Source organism: Patagioenas fasciata, chromosome 8, assembly GCF_037038585.1.
Source record: "Patagioenas fasciata isolate bPatFas1 chromosome 8, bPatFas1.hap1, whole genome shotgun sequence".
NCBI classification, from domain to species: Eukaryota; Metazoa; Chordata; class Aves; order Columbiformes; family Columbidae; genus Patagioenas; species Patagioenas fasciata.
The window spans coordinates 6,008,816-6,030,162 of NC_092527.1; the positions used below are offsets into that span (position 1 = coordinate 6,008,816).

The 21,347-nt window shown below is 41.7% G+C and overlaps 1 protein-coding gene across 12 annotated transcripts in view; it reads left to right on the forward strand.

The window, feature by feature from the left end:
* Positions 1–21,347, forward strand: part of PCDH15 (protocadherin related 15) — a 684,798-nt gene that overhangs the window by 646,038 nt on the left and 17,413 nt on the right. For all 12 annotated transcript variants that reach the window (XM_071811575.1, XM_071811571.1, XM_071811570.1 and 9 more), the window contains 4 exons: positions 199–287; positions 10,140–10,316; positions 15,130–15,348; positions 18,266–18,376. In XM_071811575.1, coding sequence (XP_071667676.1) covers positions 199–287; positions 10,140–10,316; positions 15,130–15,348; positions 18,266–18,376 — 596 coding nt within the window. The remainder of the gene's footprint in view (positions 1–198; positions 288–10,139; positions 10,317–15,129; positions 15,349–18,265; positions 18,377–21,347) is intronic.

Genomic DNA, 21,347 nt, shown 5'->3' on the forward strand with positions numbered 1-21,347 from the left:
GAAATCTTCGCCTGCTGCTTGGTGGTTTTGGCTGCCGAGCAAAGCAAGATTTCCCAGCTCTCCAATTTGGAATTAAAATGAGAAATCCATACATTGGAGCATGGCTGTGAAGGCAGGAAAGTAATTATTCTGTTCTTTTTGTGTGGGGAGCATGTTCTGCATGGGAGTGCCAATTGAATTTCACTCTTTTGTTTCCAGGTCTCTGTGGTCAATCAGTTGGATATGCAAGTCATCGTCTCCAACGTTCCTCCCACCCTTGTGGAACAAAACAAAGAGCAACTCATAGGGTAATAAATTTACTTACTCTACCAATGTGAGACAGCTCACTGGGTCTGTGTTTAGATTCAGCAAGGAGTGCTCCATTTATGCCGTGATCTCCTTTTAATTTTTCTAACAGACTTGAAAATGAGCGTGCTGGTGTTCTACCGGGGAGCGTAACCAGCTGAGCGACAGCACTGCCCCCCCAGACCCTTATTCTCCCCCTGTCTGCAGAAGGCAGAGGTCCACAACTCCTTTGCTTTCACATCTGCCCGCTTTGCAGGCTGAGACCTCGTACACAGACCATAGCGGAGCCACCAGGCACCGAGCACAGAACCTGCCCCCTCAAAATCCAGACGGACAATGAGTAAAGTGCGGCTCCAAAAGCAGCGTGTCTCAGTGAGCCGTATTGCTGCAGTTTGGTTTGATCTGGGTGACATGGCTGTAAGGGAAAGCAGAGTTCAGAAAATTGATGCTGGTACAATTAAAACAACTAACATCATTACATAAAACTGTAATTGCAAAAAATTGGTAACAGAGTGTCATTGTTCAGGCCTGGTAGGTATAAAATGTTCTGATGAGTGATGGGTAATGGGAAACATTAATGCTTTGCAATAAAAGCAAATTATATTATCATTCTGGAAGCCAGCTAAATCTTTTTGGTAAGGTGTGTTTTAATAGTGCTCATATACCACAAGATCATCAGCTTCCAGGAGTCAAGTTTTCACTTCTAGCTTCTTTTTGTAAGACAAGGACGATTTTCTGTACTTTGTGTCACTAGGCATGTAACCACTAATTAGACAATATGGGAAAGAAAATACTATGGGAGATAGTTTAGAAACAATCTTTGGACTCAGCTCTCACTTTAATGGGTGATGAATGGTGTTTCTCAGATCTCAACAGATCTGTTCCATCCTGACTGGTGCCATCCCTTTACTTCTTCATGGAAACTGAAATTAGGCTTGATGATATAGTCACTCACTGATAAAGAAGTGTGTTGTCTCTAAATGGCTCGTGTCTTCATTGGGCTAGGGAAAAACAGCGTCAGATTTGCTCCTTGTGATTTAGGACGTGTTCCCCTTTTCTCTCTCTGTTTTGAGCCAAATGTAAGATAGTTCTGATAGATTCTAACATCAGAAACACTAATTAAGTTGTTGAGGCAATAGTCTGTATTCACAGGGACTCCATTTCCTAGAGCAAAGAGTAATGAAGGAGGCTGCTTGCTTAACACTTAGGCTCGAGCTTTCCTAAAGGCTCAGGTAGTGGTGTTGGCTGGAGAGACAACGAATGATGCATCTTTTGGTGACAATAACAGGGCAAGTTGGCTGCTGGTTTGCTGAGCCTTCCAGTTCACCTTAGCACACTGCAGAATTATTTCTCCACACAGTAATTTGCAGCCTTCCTGAGCTTCTCTTGTCTGGAGTGGCAAAGATAACCACGTATTCTGTACTGTGTTTCTACGTGCTGTAGCCGAGATCTCATGCTAAATGGGACTTGCGCTGAGTTTGAGATCCTCGCGGTTTTGCACTGCCCTGGAGTCAAAGGAGCCACCAGCAAAATGAAGAGGGCTCTTGCAGAAGGTGCTTTGCAAACGGGGTGGAACAAGCCTGGTGTGGATGAAGTGTGTCGGCTGCTGACACGCGTCACGGAACTGGGAGCATCAGCGGCATGGCAAGGACGGCAAGAGCAGGAAGTGTTTGCGCTTTCAGCATCCCTGCCAAAATCTCCTTTTGCAAACGCCGGAGCACTCGGCTCCAGCTCCCAGCAGGTCTCAGGTGCTTCAGCAATAAATTGTTCCATAACCATCCCCTCGCTGCGCTCCTCTGGGCTCAGAGCAAGCGCTACCACGTTCTGCCGTGGTCTTGGAAGACAGCCCAGAGCCACGTTCCTCAGGCTCCAAGCTCCAAAAACCTCTTTTCTGCCAGGCTGGAGTCTCTTAAACCTTGTTTCATGCTGTTCTGGCCCTTGTACATGGAAGTCTCTGACAGATGTGTGAGTATTTCACAGTGAGTGAAGCTTTCAGATGAGTACAAAAATAAAAACCACAACCAGGTTTTGAGTTCTCAAGATCAGCTTGGGAACTCTTTACCTTCACTAACACCATGAGACCAGCAAGTGAGAGCAGCCTAAGAAGTCCATGGCTAAGGATGAGCTTTTAAGGACAAGCTTTGCCAGAGGAGGTTGCACTAGCTTGTTTTAAAATTGTCACATTCTTTACTTAAAGGATTTGCAGAAAGCAAAAAAAAATCTCGGAAAGAATTTTGCATACGTGTACTTGTGTGTTTCACGTAGAAATGTATTTATTTCATTCCCATCTTCAAATTTCTTGCATTTTTCCTTCTAAAGTTTAAAACATTGCTCTCTCTTTTTATAAAGGCTTTAATAATTCATGCAGGACATCAAAACAAGAGGAATTTGTGATTTTTTTTCATGCACCATATGGAAGATATAATCACAGGCAAATGGAAATGAAATAATTTGGAGACCTTCTCAGGCTAAAGTACTTTTGCCCAAAGAGGATTCTGAGCCATTTCAAATAATGCACTAATTTGTAAAACTAGAACACTTTGTATAATTCATTAACAGATAAAAATACTGTATCATTAACTAAATTAGGCACTACTGAGGTTATTCGTCTTTCTCTCCTCTCATTTTGGCACTGGAGAGACAGTAAATATTAATCTCAGAAAATATACCTTATAACCACCACTTGCTGATGGGGAATGTTAGGGAAGTGGGTAGTTGGGTCATTTTTGAAATTACAGTTATTTTTCACAACAAAATAAATGGTGATTTAAGCAAGTTTGGAGAACAAGGTGTGACAGATTTTCCCCAGCTGCTTGTAATTTCCACTAGAGAGGGACACAGGGTATTAAGACATATGGAATTCGGCTCTTCCAGCCTGGAAAGGCTTCCTCAGCGTACCCTGAGATGTTTGGTAACGGTCAAATAAAGGAAATGCAGCATAGAAGAAGAGATTTAAAACATCGCTGTCTATTTGGCTTAGGGGGTTGGACTTTTTGAGGGATACAATGGGCTTGTCTTCAGCTGACACTCCTGATAGCGTTGTGATCCTTTGCAGTCACTCGATAAGCACCTCAGTTTTTCCCCAACTGCTTTAATTTCATCAAAAAGCTTTTCATATCCTCTGGACTACCCATCAATGTCAGACGTGCCATTTCTCTCACCCACTTTAATTATGGCTGTTCAGATAGGGCCATTTATGTCTGCTAGAAGATGTCAGAGCAAATGGAGTGAGGCTCAGTGGAAAATTCAGTGCGAGTTCCTCTCCTTCGGAAAACTCGCTGACAGCAGATGACACGGTGCTCTTTGTGAGTGCTTACTTGTTGGGGAAGGAACAGCATCGCAACTAGAATAAAATAGTCAGTGCTCAGGGCATTTACAGCTTTGGTTTTCATCTGCCTGCCGTTTAAACCTCCAGCCACAATCAGAGACAAGAGACTTGTGTTTCATCCCACGTCTTGTGAATTCCATTCCTGTGTAGATGCCAGCCATTTTCTCTGAAGTGGAATAATGGAGTGGCTCAAAATGAGCGTTTTGATGAAATACCCCATAGACATTTCTCTTGCAAAGGCTGGGTTTGCCCTACACCATACAAAATGGAGATCATATTGCTTTAAGGAACTCTCTGTTTTTCTTTCCTGAGCTAGAGCTAGCCAGACACATTTGGGCAGCATTTTCAATCTTAATGTTAACATTTTATGCATCATATGTGCTTTCTGAGCCGATTAGGTGAGTAAAGAAAACACATTTAGCTGCACTGGGATGGCTCTGGCATTGGCAAAGAACAATATGAGGACTGTCTCCTCACTTTCAAAAATCAGGTGAGGTTTCCTATGCTTTTCTTTCCTCCCTGTAGTGAAAAGTGAGCCTGGAGAGAACAGAGTTTGTGTTCCGTCCATATGAAGAAAATCTCCTAGTGGTGGTGTAGGAATCATTCATTGGAAGAGAGGATCTGGTGGAGGCACCCCATACTGCTAATAAATGTACATAGATACAACAATAGCTATATTTTTTTATTTAATAATAAATTATGTAGTAAGTGTAAATATTTAAACACTGAAATCTTGATTTCCCATGTCAAGAAGTTTCAGTAGTCTCCTGTATTTTCAGTGTGGTCACTGCATTTGTGGCTCTCCTGGGCTGAGGAATTCAGACGGGTGCAGCCTCTGGACTGGAATTCAGGTGCAGACGTTCTGGAGTAGCAACGTGATCTGCCTCCTGGATGCTCACACGTGTCTTGTGTACCTTAACAGAGGTTATTTCCTACTTTTCAAAATCAAATTCCTGAAAATAGCACATATGATGGTTGCAGGGAACTTTCCTTCCTGCGTATTTTGGCCTGAGGCTTGTAATGCAGTGTTAGAAGAGACCAGGCAGGTTTTTTTACCAGAAACTCCAAATGTAAGATCACACGCTGATCCCTGGAGATGCACTGAGTGTCTCGGCATTCAACGTTCACCTGCTGACTTCATAGTTCACATATTTAAAGCTGAGTGCCGGCATTTCGCAGAGGAGCATCTGCTCTGCTTTCCTGCAGAGAGCCTGTGGTCCGCTTCAAAGAGATGTCATAATATACTGTAGCAATATAAATTGCTCTACGCTATGCATCATGATATACATCACATAATTTTATGTATAGTCATAGTGTATGCGATTATATGTCTTATATATAGGAGCTGCAATGCACAACCCTGTCTTAAGGGAAATGTCTCAGAATGTGGTTGATTTCCCTTCAGTTGTGTTTGGCTGTTGACAACACAAGAAATGGTGTTTTCTAATCTCTATTGCAGAAGCTAGTGGGTGACATTTAGCGGGGACAGCTGACGTGCGAGCGCTTTATGTGGCACTTGTGTCTGTTGTCATATTTTATCTCTTTGTTCTTGATTTCTTTTTCTTTAGAACATCAGCACGTTCAGTAATGGGGAGGATGAGTGAATGCCTCTGAAAAGTAGCACGTTTATCTCAGTGTGGCTGTGTATAATGGAATCAGCAGCTCTGAGGCATCACTGGGATGCCAGTGGTGTTGGTACATTCAGTGACCTCAGACAGAGCCGCCCGGTGGTGGGGCCACCGGAGCTGTGCCTGTTTGGACACGCAGTGCCTCTGGAAGCACTCCGGGCTGCATTGAAACATCCAACCTCAGTGCACCAGCCTGTTGTCTTCTCCTCAGCCCATGGACTGGTAGAAAATGAGCATCTCTCTCCTGCCTGGTGCAGTTGTGGTATATAAATCACTCAGGCTCATTAGCTTTCCCACACAGGTACCATTCTGTTGCTTGCTTTGTGATTTTTGCCACGTAATTACAGAATTAAGCCCAATGACAGGTGACTGGACTTTTTGCATATGGCGTAGTGGCAGTGAACTCTTCACCACTAGCACTTCTGTTCCTCCCACTGTTCATTGTTCCTTTTGCCTTGGTGCGCTCTGACACTGTTCTGCGGGTTCATTTTGCTCCTGGTCCTTCAGGCCACCTCCCCTCTGCCTTTTTCCCTTTCACTTCTTTGCACTGTATTGTTTCGTTCTCAAAAGAAATGGCAAAATTAGCAAATAAATAAACAATGAGATGAGGGGAACATTTGTCACCAACTGGCTGCATCATACTATATATCCTGCCTAAATTTGGCTTTGTTGTAGTTCTCGCTTTGTACAGCGTTTGACTGAGCCTGATCCACTTAGCTGATCTCAGCCTCCCTCCGCGGTAATCAGGATGATTAATAACATCAGGCTACCATGATTAAGTTGGGTAATAGAGGCCAAAGCTTATTCAGCTCCAGGTTCTCCACTTGCTCCCTGGCTCATCAGCCTCCTTCTCCTCCTCCTCTCAGTAATTCCCAGTGTTGTTCTGTTAATGTGTTTCCTTTGAAGCACTATAATGTAGTGCATGGCTACTCAGATAAAGCTGTAAACTTTGGCTTTATTCTGAAATTGCTTACTGTTGCAGTAAAATCCCTTTTGTGCTGAGATCCGAAGATACGTCCTCTGGGTCAAAGTCAAGATGTCAGTGTGTATTATTACTCTTTGGGTGAGTGTAGCATAACATTTCTTCTGTGACTGGGAGAAATGATACTGAAATAAAAAGTTGGAGTGCATGTAGGTTTTTTGGAGGACAGGATTATAGATCATGAGCACGCAAAAAGGAAAAGAAACTTTAGCAATATGTAAGAAAGCCAATTTCCTTTAAGGTGTGTGATCTAATATGCTTTTATAGGATTAAGGCAAGTAGGTATAAAGATATTCTCTTGGTTGTTTTCTAAATACTGTAGATGTTATTATATGCAGAGTACATTGGCTTAGTGGTGCGTTTTCCTGCTAGATACACGCCTTGTGTATGGTATAGAAGTAGAAATCATCTTTGTCAAAAGGCTGTTTTACAAAGCCAGGAATCTAGTCTTCAACACTTGTAGCTCTAAAAGCCCTGAAAGAATGGATTCTTTTTTGTTTTTCTTAAAATATTTTGCCATGCTCCAAAAACACAGCAGGCTATCAAATTACTAGAGAAAGGAAACTTTTTTTCCCCATTGAATTTTCTGCTAAGAAAATTGTGCAGTTAATTAAACTCAGGTACTGGTGAGGGTCTAAACTATTCTGCAAATGGAATTGTCTGGTTTGGTCGTGTGCTGATTCAGAGGATGCGCACGCAACCTCGCAATTCAGCTCGAGGGTATAAAACCCATGGAATGTGTCAGTGCTCTTGGTTCATGTCATGCATCTTCTCTGCCAGGAACAGCAGAGGGTCGTTAAACCTCACTGCTGACTTACCGAGTCTCACACCATGACTGGCAGTATAGTTGAGCTGCTGTTGTGCTGGGCTGATTCCCCATCTCCTATTTTGAGGTGAATTAACTTCCACGGTAGCGTCAAAAGAAGCTTCCAAGTGGTCCTGTGCATCTTTCCCAGTAGCAGGATCTCTCCCATGCTGGGGCAAACCAACATACCTGTAGGTTTTTTTGCCCTTCCATTTCTTTTGCATCTAAAGATGGGGAAAAAAAAAAAATCTCTGAGTTGTGAGGATATTTAGGGCCACATTATGTCCTCAGTGACAGCGAAAATCCTCGTGTCATTAGTTTCATTTCACTGGCGTCACTGATGGGAATTGGGAAAGCAATGGTAGCGAAGACACTGGGAGGTGTTTCTGTTGGTCCCGTTCTGTCTGCAGAGCTGGGTGGAGATGGAGCAGCTGGAAAGTCTCATCGCCTGTCACGTTGCTGGTTCTGCCGCTCACAGATGGTCATTACCCTCGTTGTATTAACAAGTGACAGACTAATTTTAAGCTAACTTGCCGATAAAGACAGCGGCACTGCAGATGCTATTGTTACAGTAGACATTTAAAAAACTGGTTCTTGTGAGTGGTACCTACAAGCAGGTGGCCACTTTCAGCAGAGTTTTAAAACACTAATGTCTTTTCAGCATCACAAGTTCAGCTGGATGACTTTTGAAATAACTCTGTGGGGAAGTGCCCTATTTTTCAGTGCATTCTTTAATCACTACTTTTCAGCCTTCAGTGCATTTTTATTATATATTTCAGCCTAAATATGCAATTTGTGTGTTTCAGATGAAATATTACTGTCGTTCCACGATACTTGGGTATTTCTTGCAATGTCAGTTAAAACCAATAGCTGCAATGTAGCTGTTTCTCATAGTCAGAAAGCAGCGTGCTCTGCGTTCTTCAATTTTAATGATGTTTTAGACAAAGCTACTCTCGAAGATGATGAATCCCAGCAGAAGCCGTGCCAGGGGTTTCTGAGAAAAGGGAATGTTGTTATCAATTCTGCTAAAAGTGTCCCAGCGTTATAACCTTCCAACCATACAGGGTGTTTCTGTCTCTTGGGTGAAATAGTTGTGTGCAACGAGGCAAAAGCTTTCCCCCTGCAGCACCAGAAGATGGTTAGAGTTTCTTTGTGTCACCTTCACATAGTGTTTGGAGGTTCTTTTATAACAATCTGCATATCCCAGGTTTGTTGTGTGGAGTTTTACCTGGGAGAATTACTGTCTCTGTGGTTACGTGCGTGCCAGAAGCGGAGATGGGTGGAGTTTAGCGATCTGCAGACAGCAGCAGTGCTTGTTTAGAGGACACCAGTCAACAGCAATGTGTCAGACAACCTGTATTTTCATTTTCCCTACAATAATGGCTCTGCTCTAATATTCAGTGCTAGGCTGTGACCTGAGTCTGACAGATGTGGATTTTTCAAAATCTTATAGAAAAGCTCCTATTTTTAAGGCATCATAAACTGTCACACAAAGAGCGGAGAAACTGGATGGCGAAATGTGAATCACCCGTCTTGAAAAATTGTGAGATGGTGATACTGCTTTGATAGCATTACTTTCCTTTGGAAATCTTGTGGCAGGAAAAACGCAACAGCAAAATATAACCTCAGCAACTGCAAAAGATTTTGTTCAAAACAAGTGACTTTTTAAGGTCATTGATGTCCCTTTTTCTGAGATGTGTTTTCCTCTGCACCCTAGTGCATCCTTGAGACATCAAGCAGTGTGTTCCGTCTTGTTCCCTTGCTTTTCCCTCCTACCTCAGCTATTGCTTTTTGATTTGATATTCTGATCACATAAATTAGCATGGAAAACTGTAGAAAAATAGGAGATTTTGAATTTAGAACAGAGGCTTCCAGAATTGCATACTAAGATGTCTGTGGATATTCAGTTTAAAAAAAAAAAAAAAATTCGGTAATAAAGAAAATTGGTCAAATGGCAATAATAAAATCACCAGTAACTGTCATTTTCTGCAATAAATGTTAATGCCTCAGAGTCGCATTTATCACATGTATTGACACACTGCGATTCATACACATTTCTGCACAGTGTGCTCTGGCAGCACGGAATGAATCATTCTCTTTGCAAAAAGAGCTCCTTTGGTTTGGTTTATTGTTGTTGTGCTCTGGTTATCTCAGGCGTAGCTGCCACTGAATTCTATCAACCTCTCTTTCTTCTGCTTGGAGAACTTCTGCAGTGTATTTTCTTTTTTTCCTGTAGAAAATGCATCAGCTCGGTATTCCAACTTTCTTACGGCTGTAAAACTTGCTCTTGCCTTTTGGAGTAGCAGGTGTCCTGTTACCTGATATGTTGGGCTGTATTGGAGGACCGGATGAAGTATCCCACCAAAACCAGTTGCAATACTTGTTTCTGTGGGTGAAAATTTATCGTATGCACCTTGCGTAAGGCTGGAATTGAAGACCTGTGAAATCGGGCAGCTTAATAAAAGGATGACAGGGGGTTTTGTCTAAAATACGGATGGTGTTTCCCATGAGCCATTTAAAACTCAACTGATGTCATAAATAAAAAGAGCTAGACTTAAGGACACTATTTCTGGTGACCTCTCCTAACACTGCAAAGCTTTTCCCAAGAGTTCAGCATTTAAGAGATTGTATTGGAACAGAGATTTCTTTAAAAAGTGCTCTGAAGGTCACCATCCTTCCAAGCCGGTGAGTTTTGTCTGTTAGTATCTCATTTGGGCTGTTGTCAGTCTTGATCACAGAATCCCAGAGTGTCAGGGAGTGGAAGGGACGTGGAAAGCTCATCCAGTGCAATCCCCCCATGGAGCAGGAACAGCCAGATGAGGTTCCACAGGAAGGGGTCCATGCGGGTTTGAATGTCTGCAGAGAAGGAGACTCCACAACCTCCCTGGGCAGCCTGGGCCAGGCTCTGGCACCCTCACCATCAAGAAGTTTCTTCTCAAAATTAAGTGGAACCTCCTGTGTTCCAGTTTGAACCCATTACCCCTTGTCCTGCCACTGGTTGTCACCAAGAAGAGCCTGGCTCCATCCTCCTGACGCTCACCCTTTATATATTTGTAAACATTATCAGCACAAATAAGTCACTGCAGCTTTCTGGCTCCATCTCATCTTTAGAATTTTGGAACGCTATGTCCAAGACCAGATTCCCGGTGCGACGGTCGTGGTGGAATCCATCGGTGCGCGGAGGTTTGGGGATGGGTACTCCGAAGAGGATTATACCAAGTCTGACCTCATGGTCTACGCAATTGACCCGCAAACAAACAGAGCTATAATGAGGAACGAACTTTTTAAGTAAGTATAATTATTTGTTGCTCTTAACATATTTCCATGGACTGTTTTGAAGCCTGTTGGTCTGTGTCTGTTAGCAGGTGGTTCAGCACAACAGGAACAGAACAATCCGTGGAAGCGGTTGGTGTGTGTCCCTACTCCTGTTCGCCCATGCAGGTTGGGACTTCACAGTTTTGCTGGGTTCAGTCCGTTCCCCTGAGCTGAGTGGCCCCAGTACGCGTCAGTTACATGTTGTCAGCATGAGAGCTCACAATACGTTGGGTCCATCCTGTGGAGGAGCTTCCAGTTTAAATTCCTCCAAAGGAATTGATTTCTGTGTACCCAGACTTCCCTGTGAGCTCCAGCCAAGGGCTCTGGCGCTCCAGTCATCAACCTCGAGGCTTTCTGCAGTTCCCACTTGGAGCATATTATCTCTTTTTGTGGAAACGGACAAGAAGAAAGGGAAGGGAAGGAGAAGGAGGAGAGGGGGGCTGTGAAGCTGGTCTGAAGCTTAGACCTGGGCCTGACCCAGGTGTAATGTCCACACAGGGTATTGGTGCTCCCAGGGGGCTGAGCACAGATCAGCTGCTAGAGAATTGTCTCTTCTAAAGCAGCTCCTATCTTTTGGGGTTTTGCATGTGTTTCACGTTTGTGTTTGCTTCTCATCTTGGTGAAAACCAGACCAGCCTGTTCCATGATGATATAAAGTATCCTGTCAGTCCCCAGCCTAAAAAGCATATGACTGTAAGCCATCTTGGTGGACTGGGATTGAAAAAGGGCTTGTTCTCCCAAGCTCTTAATTTGGTCCAGGTGAATTATAGCATACTAAAGCTCTGCATATATTCAGAGTTTATAGGCTGGAAAAGATCGCTGTCATCAGTCTGTCCTAGTATAATAAAGACCATGGGAACTCCCCAAATTAATTCTGCTTTGAGCGCGTCTTTCAGTAAAAAACTGCTCAAGAAAATCCAGTGAACTACAACTTTGTGTTATTATTGCAGGGTAGTTATCTTTACTGTCAAAAATTAGGCCATTTCTATCTTTTTTTTTTAATTAATTTGTCTAGATTCAGTCATAGAGTTTTACTATAACTTCGGGTGCTAGACTGAAGCATCCAATTGGTGCTCTTCATTTCTGGTTCCCAACAAAGTTTAGGCCTACGATCACATCATGCTCTTAATTTTTTAATTCCTAGACCTCTGCGCTCTTTTTTTTTTTCTTTAATGTTTTAATTATTTTCATCACTTACAGTTTTCCTTGAACCCCCTCCAGTCTTCCAGCATCATTTTTGGAACATAAGCATCAGCTGTGGTTTAGCAGCAGTAGCTTTCAGCGCGGTGGCAATCCAACCTCTTTCCTTCTCATGGCCAGTTTTTGTTCTTTGGTGCTCTCCAGGTTCAGAAAACATATATGGCCGTGTGGACAGCTGAAAATTCTGACACCCTTTAACTTCTCCCTTTGGAAAGCTCTCTGCAAATCTGCTGTTATTGGTATATGAAAGTGAGTTGGTATCCATGCGTGGAGGCAGTCAGCTCTTTCAACTCCACTCCAATAATCCTGTTCTGGTACAAGCTCTCTTCATGGGCAGAAAGTGTGTCCCCCTTCATTTTGGTGTCCTTCGAAAATATCAGTGTCTTTTTAGGGATGATTGTGTGTCTGGTGAAATACATAGAATAGAATAAAGAGAGGTTAAAAATCATTTTTTCAGATATGAAGGGAAGGTTATTTATTTGCCCAGTGTGCAAATGAATGGGGTATCAGCTTAGAAGCAACCTCATTAAAATGCTCCATGTGCCTGCATACGCAGCTTTTATTTTTTCTCCCCTCTTTTCTCTCTTCAAAAGCTTTTAAATATTTAAATCAGCAAAATCCCAGGGAATGCTTTCCTGGCTTTAGGGTAGAGGTAAGTGTCAGCTTAGTAAAGGAAGGAGAAAAATGAGAGTTTTGTAGCTTGACTTCAGAAGTTAATTTTTTTGCTAACAAGTGGGTGAACCTCAAGAGATTTGGTTCAGCTCAGGTGTTTACTCAAATCTAAAATGAAATCCCTTCTGTGAGAATTCTTCCTGGAGCTTTGATCTTCAGAGGGATGGCTCAATGTCACAGGACACAGCAGTGGCAGTTGTCCCCTCATTGGGAAGCGATTGCCAAGAGTCACAACCACACTGTGCCAGCCAGGAATCTGCTCCGGATCCTCACACATCAGCGATCAACAGGAGGAAAGGATCATTTAATAAACTGAATATGATCCGAGAAAGGTTAGAAAGTCAAAAAGAGATGGAACCTCCCATTTGAAAAACTTAAGTAGCAATAAGAAATACAGATTGTGCCAAGTGTTCAAAAATGTCAGGGTTTATGGAGAAGAGAGCTGTACCAACAGCACATGTTTAGATACTTGTGGCTTTTCTTAAATGAGCTTTTTGGAAACACCCTGTTGTGTTTCTGCTTGTGAAGATGTAGCAGAGGCCCTGACTGCAACAGAGTTTTTGTTAAACCTGTCCGCCTTCGGCAACAGTTATCTGTGAAAGTTCATACCTTTCCTTGAGACTGTTAGGGCTGATTTTTTTATTATTCAGGAATCTCTGGTTACACCAAAAAATGGGTCTGAATCTGTGCTTTTTTATTTCCTCCTTCCGCCACAAACTCCTAAAAGACATTGAGGCCACTTAGATAATTTTACAGACTGAAACGATCAGCCTCGTTTTTGTCTTTTACATGAAAGAGGATTTGATTTATTGGAGCATAAAAAACAGTTGAATCCAGAAAATTCTGCTGCATATATTAGGTGGAAAGAAAATGCTTACCATGTCTGAATCTTCTGCTCACTATGTCATGTTTCATCATGGAGTGAATGTGTGCAGTTGAGTTATGAACCCATTAAAATAGGGTTTGTCAAGAAAATGCTAGCAGAATTTTAACTGGGAGATTGTTAAAATCCTCCAGAGATGTAATGCTGTCCTACCTGAGTGCTTTTGCCAATGCAAAGGACATGCAACACGCACCAGTGACATCTAGTGTGCAGCAGATAATTACAGGTCCCTTTGCACTTGCTTTATGTCATGTGAACCATCATTGCAGGTCTTGAAGCTGTGAAAAGGGATTTTTGCTCAAATACCCAGAAAATGTTTTGCAGAAGAAATCAAGGAATTGTGAACATCAGCATAGCATACTAATACGACAGGAAATTATTCTTCAAAAGACCTTGGGTTGCTTTTTGTGAGAGTGCATCTGTGAGTGAGCAGCCACCGCTCTTCTTTGAAGTCAATCTCGTGAAACCGACACCATCTCATCATCTGGGCTGAGTTCTTCGGCCTGTGCTGAGACCCGGCGGATCGTACACACAAGTCAGAGCACGTTCTCCTCAGGGTTCAAATAAACAGCGACAAACAATGCTATGAGGCTCTCTCAGTAAATTAATTAGAGAGGAAATCAGTGGTAGGAACTGAAGACCCTTGAAGAAATGCTCTTTTAGGAGCGTAATTTCTGTCTCCCTATCAGACTAAGGAAATAAAAGGATTTATGTTTGGCTACCTGTCTCTAAAGTACCAAGTATCAGATCTTATCCTGAACCTCCTCCACTGCATCTGCCTTGTGAGGGGCTGTTTCTGTCCTTTGCTTGGTGACTGTTGTTCCAAGTTCCTCTGGCAGGTGACGTGTGTTATTCCAGATTGTGAACAGTGACAGCAGGACCTGGTCCTGCTTAGCCTGGGTTAAGCCTAGGACCCAACTCTGGCTTAACAGGGTGCCGTGCAGGCCTAATTGAAGCCAGGGCTTTTCTGAAAGCTGCGTAGATAGACAGACTGTTGTTCCTGCTAGTTAGACTATAATTACTACTAGTCAAGATTGTTCTGGTATCTGACAGTGTGTGGAGAATCCCTGAAGTTTGAACTACAGTTTATTATCAGTATTTAGTGCTTTTCCTTGGAGAAGAGGTGGGAAACTCCGTAAGAAATGGCTTGCATCTTCTCAAATAAAAAAGAGGCGGTTTACAGCAATTTCATCTGTCATCTTGTATGACCTTCAATTTGACTTTAAGGAAATGAGTACAGATGATCTAGCATTTTCTAAAATGTTATTGTTTTCCTTGTTACAATTCTCCCGATCTCTCAGGAGTGTTGCTACAGATGCCACCCCAAAATTGCCATGATGGAGAGGATGCTGTCACATAGTCTGAAGCCAGTCAATAAACTCCCTCAGCACCGTGACAAACACTGAGAGGACACAGGAAAAGTCTTACTCAAATTATTTGCTCTGTAGTACCAGCACTGCAATCTAAGAAAATAGAGACATGGAGACTAACTAGACCGAGCAGATGTGAGAATGAGGCTCACAGGTGATGCAGCTGGGGTGGGTGGGCATTAAGAAAAGCATAGTTTTCCAAATCCCTTTTCTTTTTAATATTGAAAGGGAAGTTAAAAAGGAACAAAGTGTAGGCTATCCCTCCAGCTGAAGAATTTCCCTGAGAAGCTGAAGAAAGTCCTCTAAAAATGACCACTTTTAGGGTAGCATCAAATTGAACTTTAGGCCAAGGTGGTCTTTAGGGATGTGTGCAGGAGGGTTAGTTGATCCTCTGCAACAGCCCACTGAAGGAAAAAGCACAAAGCAAGCCATTTGCCGTGCTTCTCTCAATGGCACGGAGAACTTTTTGCCCCTAGAAATAGGATAAGCTTCAGTTCACCTTCCATGTTAAGTCTTCAAACTGTGTTCTGGTATTAAGTACATCGGAGTTATCACAGATACAGGGATCATGGGGAATTACATAGTTTTTAACCCAACTCTGCAGTAATTCAACCACGGTTAATGAACTCAGCTGTAATTGTTTCCTTTCGTGACGTTGCAGGTTCCTGGATGGCAAACTGCTGGATATCAACAAGGAGTTCCAGCCGTACCTGGGGCAAGGGGGGCGCATCCTGGAGATCCGCACCCCCGACGTGGTGGCCAACGTGAAGAAGCAGGCGCAGGCCGTGGGCTACACGGAAGGCGCGTTACTCGCCCTGGCCGTCATCATCATCCTTTGCTGCATGCCGGCTATTTTGATTGTTATGGTCAGCTACAGGCAGTAAGTACTCCTCCTCCTCGTGTGGTAGCAACATTGTAGTAGGGATGCTGCATTTCTTAGCAGAACTGCTTTGAAAGTTATGCTTGATTGCAAGGAAATTATTGTACAGGGAAAGGGCTTTAATTTTTGTCTCACTGCAAAGAGTTGGTCAGTGGTTGATGTGGGCTGTGCTTGAGAAGAGAAAATGCACAGAAAGTGCATCTTGCTGTAGCTAAGGTTGTGGTGCAGTAATTGTTTTAGAGTATGTGCCAGAACACAAGATGAAAAGCCAGATGTTTGAAATGCAAGTGGAGATCCAGAGCCATGCCAAAAAAAGAAAAAAAAAATAGAGAAAAAAGGTGCTGTTTCAATAAATAAATGAAAAATCCAAGTGTCTAGCTCAGGCAAAATAAGAGGATCTCACTTTTTTTTTTGAAATCTTGAAATATTCAGTTATTTTTTTCCCTAGCTGTATGCTTCTTGATTGCAAATGTTTCACGAATAATTGGTTTTGTGCCATTTTAGCACTATCTAAAGCAGCATACACCAGAGAGAACCTTCTTGATATTTCTGCTCCTCTCACAGACTCAAGAGGTTTAAGTAATTGGGCTAATAGACTAATTAAAGGATCAATATCACTAAAAAGTTCCTCTCAACTAAGCCTTTTCAGGTACACTCATATTTACAATCAATGCATTTGCACTTAAAGGCTGTATATGTATTCTCTAATTTCTTATGAAATATTTCTAATCTCACATGCAACAAATGAGCAATTGTCTATAAAACCCACTGCTAGTGAAACACTGCTGAACCGCTTCAACTTCCAATTAGTTTGTTGTTGTTATCTGAACTGCCTGATTCTTTAAGAAATCTAGGCGTACTGTTTTTCCTTGGCATCTGTTAGATTATCAAAAGATTATCAATCTCTTTTAAGATCTTTCAGGAGTCTGACTCAATTCATTTCATCACAAAATCACATTTTGGTTGTCTAGAATTATGACTTGGAGTTGGATTTATAGCAAACCAGTGTGAATATACTTAAGTGAAAAATGTATCACTGAAGAGTGCCAAAGAAAATAAAGGGCATTTTAGTGTTAATAACAAAACCAAAAGCTATCCTGAGCCTTATGGTTTGTTTTTGCATTACAGCACCTTTTTTCTCATTTTCAAAAGGAGTTTTGGTGGTTTTCCTGATAACATTTTGGCAAAGCAAGTGCTCCAGCCTCAGAGATTATACCAGGATAAATATAACTGGCATACAGCACATATCATAGAAATGTCAAGATTTTCTCAATCTTAAAACTTTTTGTGTGCAGTAGGTCGGTGCTTTCCAGAGCAGTGAGCAGCTTACTGATTCTTGCAAAATAATAGTTTTAATTTATAAAATATCACTGTTGAAGTGCAGCTCAGTGCCTACATTTCTGACTTGTAAACAAGCCAGGAACTATAATTATTCTCTTCTATTTAAACAGTGTCTTTGAAATACACTATCCCATACAACCCCATAAAGTAACTATAAATAATGTATTATGTGCTAATCACAGAAGACTGGTATCTTCTAAATAACAACCAAAATAATACTCACTCCCTGTTGAAGATGTTTTCTGTAGCATTCTTGAAACATGTTAAAATGAGACAAGAGTTCTAAAAATGCATCCCAAGTAGCTCACCTGTTAAAGCCATCTCACAGGGTCTCTCCGTGTTTTCACATCTCACTTTTCTGGGTGAGTGAGTGGCAGGGAGTTGTTTTCGGGAATCCCAAAGCACTTTTCCCTGCTGTAATTCGTGTTTGTGCTGGCTACAAAACTGTTTAAAGAGTATCACAAATAACAGTTAAACGCTGTTCAGCTCTGGAAATTAAGATTCTTTAAACATGTCATTAATTCTGTAATTTTATGTGTGGAATAATTAAGTAGCATCTAGTTTATTACTCCTATTAGGCTCACTGTTTAGAACAATTGTTGCAAACGGAATTCATTTAACCTTCGTTTTTATTTCTTTATCTTTTTTGCATAACAAAACAGATTCAAAGAGTAAGTACTTATTTTCAGCTTTGTTTCTAACAGCTTGTATAGGAATACTGACAGCCTACCAGCCTTTTATTTTTAAGAAGGGGCACTTGGCATTCAGTAGGAGTTACTCCCTGTGCTCCAGCTTGTTCCTGAACAGCATGTATGGCGAGGTTAAAAGTTACTTACATGGCTACTCCGTGTATTTTATTATTGCATGGTAGCACACACTAAAGGCACCCTGGTTCGGGACGTTGCCTGTTTCCTGCAGAGAAAAAAAGTCAGTATTTCCATGTGTGTGGTTTTCCTCAAGCAAGTGGTTGTCAGGCTGGAGTGACAGACTGATCAGGTATCGCTCACCCTCAAAACCAAAGCAAGGGGGATCAGTCGTGTTACAGGGACCACAGGCCTGGGTTTCTAAACAGGAAACAGAAATTTGTCTCAGAGTGAATTTTCCCCTTAGGAAAACTGTTCATTGAGACAGAAATTTACCAACCAACTCTGATGAGAAAGGAGTTGTAAGTGATAAGTCAAACTTTGCCAGAGACTTCTTTTGTGTTTAGATTTTGTGTTCTGAGTTTCTTGGCACTTGAATGAAGCCCATGAGCTCCCTGTCTCCGCTCTGAGCAGCCAAAGCTCCTCAGGAGAGCAGGGCCAAATCAGCACGTACCTTCTTTCCTGGGAAACACCTGCTGCATCAGGAGGTTTTTGTCCAGGGGGAGCCCTGGGATTCCACCAGGAGACAACAAATAACTGAGCTGAAAAAGCCAGAAAAAGATTTATCAGATTATTACTTTTCTTTGAAGAGGACAAAATGCAGGGATGTTATGAAAACTGCAGGGTAAAATATAGAAAACTGTACATCTCGGCTATTAGGGTACAGAATGTTTCTAATGAGTATTTCTCCTTCCCTACGCCACTCACTGAAGGCGACAGGCGGAATGTGCGAAGACTGCAAGAATCCAGATGGCTTTACCAGCAGGGAAACCAGCTGGCACTGTGCCCAATAACCTCTACGAAGAGCTTGGCGACAGCACCATGTAAGTATTCCGGTGATACATCAGTGGAATCGTTCTGGTCCGAAGCCAGGATTCATTTTCCAGGGATGTCGGTTCATGCAGTTCATGTCCAGAAAGGCTTTTCTTCATGAAGGGGTTTTCCCTGACTGCTCAAACATCCAGAAAATAAATAGGACAACTCTGTAAGGAGAGAAAAAAACAATGTAACATGTTAATGGAGATTTCTTTTCATGGGACAATCTTGAACGGCTTCTAAGTTGGCAAAAAGCAGGGTATAACCAGGTGGGTTTTCCCAAATGAGTCGTTGTTACCGGGTAACTGGGACCCGGCTCCTTTAGCACCTTTGCAAATCCAGGCCTGTGTGCCACGGTTTGGAAAGCGGAGGGCTGAACACACCCAATGAATTTGCTGCTCCAAAGTCATCATTTGCTGTAATAAGAAATAATCTGCTGGGTAAAGTGGGGGGTTGGTTCTAAATTAGAAACTAAATATTGAAATCAAAGATGAAGGAGCTATCAAAACAGAGAAACCACTGACAGTTCAGTGAATGTATCTTTTACTTATTAGATGCTTATAAAATAATAATATTGCAAAGCTGCCTACATTGTCGTGTTGCTGTAAATCTGAAGTTTATGGGCTCCAACAACAATTTAGATGAGAATATTAAAGCAGAGAACAGCCAATTAATATTTATATCATACCAGGGGGGGTGTTGATAAGCTCGCCACACTTACTGATCACTGTTTGTATTTAAAAACAAAGTAACGCTGGAGAGCATAAGGTGAATAATGTGTTTGGAGGCAGGTAGAGAGAGCTGCTGGTGATGCTGAGGCTTGCCCAACTTCTGCTCTATTCTCAAGCATTATTTGTTTTGCTCAGAAGGTTGCGATTTTACCGATGCTAAACCCAGAACAAGCTGCGTTGTGCTGGGTTTTTACCTGCCCATGTTTTTGTTTCGGTTTAGTGCTGCAACATACAGGTGCAAATTTACAGATTTGCAACATTGACTCTAGAGGTTTAGATTTATGTTCATTTTTACTAATATAGTGTTCATTGCACTAAAAAAGATGCCGTATTTGGAATATTTGCTCGCAGATGTTTCGCATACAGCTAAAATAAACACACATCCATCACACTAAGGAACTGACTAAATATAAACCAGTAGAAGTCCTTACAAAATACATTAATACCTGTAGGATTTTAAAGAAAATAACATGCTTTGACGAAAACAATTACAAAACATCATTTTTTTCCTGTAAAGATTTGATTTCAAGGCACTTAGGATGTTATACTTCAGGAAATAGCTTTTATTAACATTTTTCCTGAGTTTTAGTACAATATTTCCTGTCTTTAGTTATCCTAAGACAGTCATCTTTCATTTGCGGTCCTGCCTTGTGTCGTGTTTTCTTAATTTGGTGTTTATAGCAAATGAAATGGAACTAAGCTCTTTAGTTTTAAATCTGCCTTGTCTCATAATTTTCATTTCTCTCTGTCTTTGGATACATAGGCATCAGTAAGTAAGCTCATTTCATTGTCTTAATATTTGTAGCTAGTAGAAACAGTAGTTAATTTTCGTTTCAGTAATTCCCATTAAACCTTGCAATCTGAAACTCATATTTTATTTGTCCATTGATTAAGCACAGGGAAGACATTTACTGTGAAGTTTCGATACTTCTGTGCTTCTTTATCCTTTTCTCGGAGAGATGAAGTATGATTGCTGAACTTGAATGGTATTATTTCTAAAGCCAAATCATCCTACTACCTTAAAAAACCAAAACCAAACCAAACCACTGCTTTCATTTCAGTTCATGGATTTCAGATCTCACAACTGGATGCAAGCAAAATGTTTCTTGTCTGCTACATACAATTCCTTGCAAGGCAGGTATTTCTCTTTCAATTTACAGAAATGTACTTCAGACTGGTGAGCCGATGTTTCACGGTGATTAAAATACCTGTACATAACCAGATTGCAGGATAACCTCAGCCTTGAGAGGCGTCACGTGAAGCGCGGAAGGAACCGTGGAGCTTTGGAAATAATCAGTTCCAGTAGCAGAAAGGTTATGTCATCTTGCATGAGCCTCCTACTGGAGGGTTTCCTTCAAGTTCAGAATCATTTATTTCTCTCGCTTCTAAACACTTCTCACTTTGACCCACCTCAAAGTGAAGAAATAGTTTATTATTGGTGCAAAGTCAGTTATTTTTCAGGCAGTTCCATTGTGTCCGCTTAGGCGGACTGGTTTTTGGAGAACTCTGCTTGTGGGGGAGTTTATTCAGCGCTGTGAGCCTCGGTGCCTCACTGGGTGTTATTTGCAGCTGGGAAAGTGATCCCTGTGCTGGGATTGTTCTCGTCACCTGTCTCAGGTCCCGGTGGCCGTGAGGATGCTGGAGTTTCTCTGTGTGGCTGAGCTACCCGTCAAAACAAAAGGCAACAGTTAGGAAGCAAATGTGTGTCATTACTAAATACAGGCCTTCGGGGACTTTTACATATTAAATAACTTAGAGGAGATTTAATCTCTCTTAATTGACTCCTATCCAGTATCTAGTTCTTTAAAATTCTCTTCTAGTTTTGCCATGGAGTATTTAACCACTCGACGCTAAATTTCCATTAATTTAGAGTTAGGTAATATTCTCTGAGATATGAAAATACAACACCAAAAGAGAGGGAGCAATCTGAGCAAAAGATCTAAACGTTCATCTTCCAGCATTCACGTAATCCTGTGAAAATGCAATTTTTCCCCTACTCCTTTTGTTAATAAAGCCTAATGCTTTTTTATATATAAATTCTGAAGAATACAGCTTCAATTTTGTTAGAGATGACACTTAGAATTTTTAACTTGGAAGGTTTGCATGAAAATATTGGACAGCTTTAAGTCACTAAAAATGTTTTATATGGTATTTTTTATTCTTGTGTGTGTGTAGAAGTCATTGCTACTCATGCTATACCTCAGCTGCAGTTGTTTAACTGTGGAAAATAGGAAGGTTTTAAGTGGGG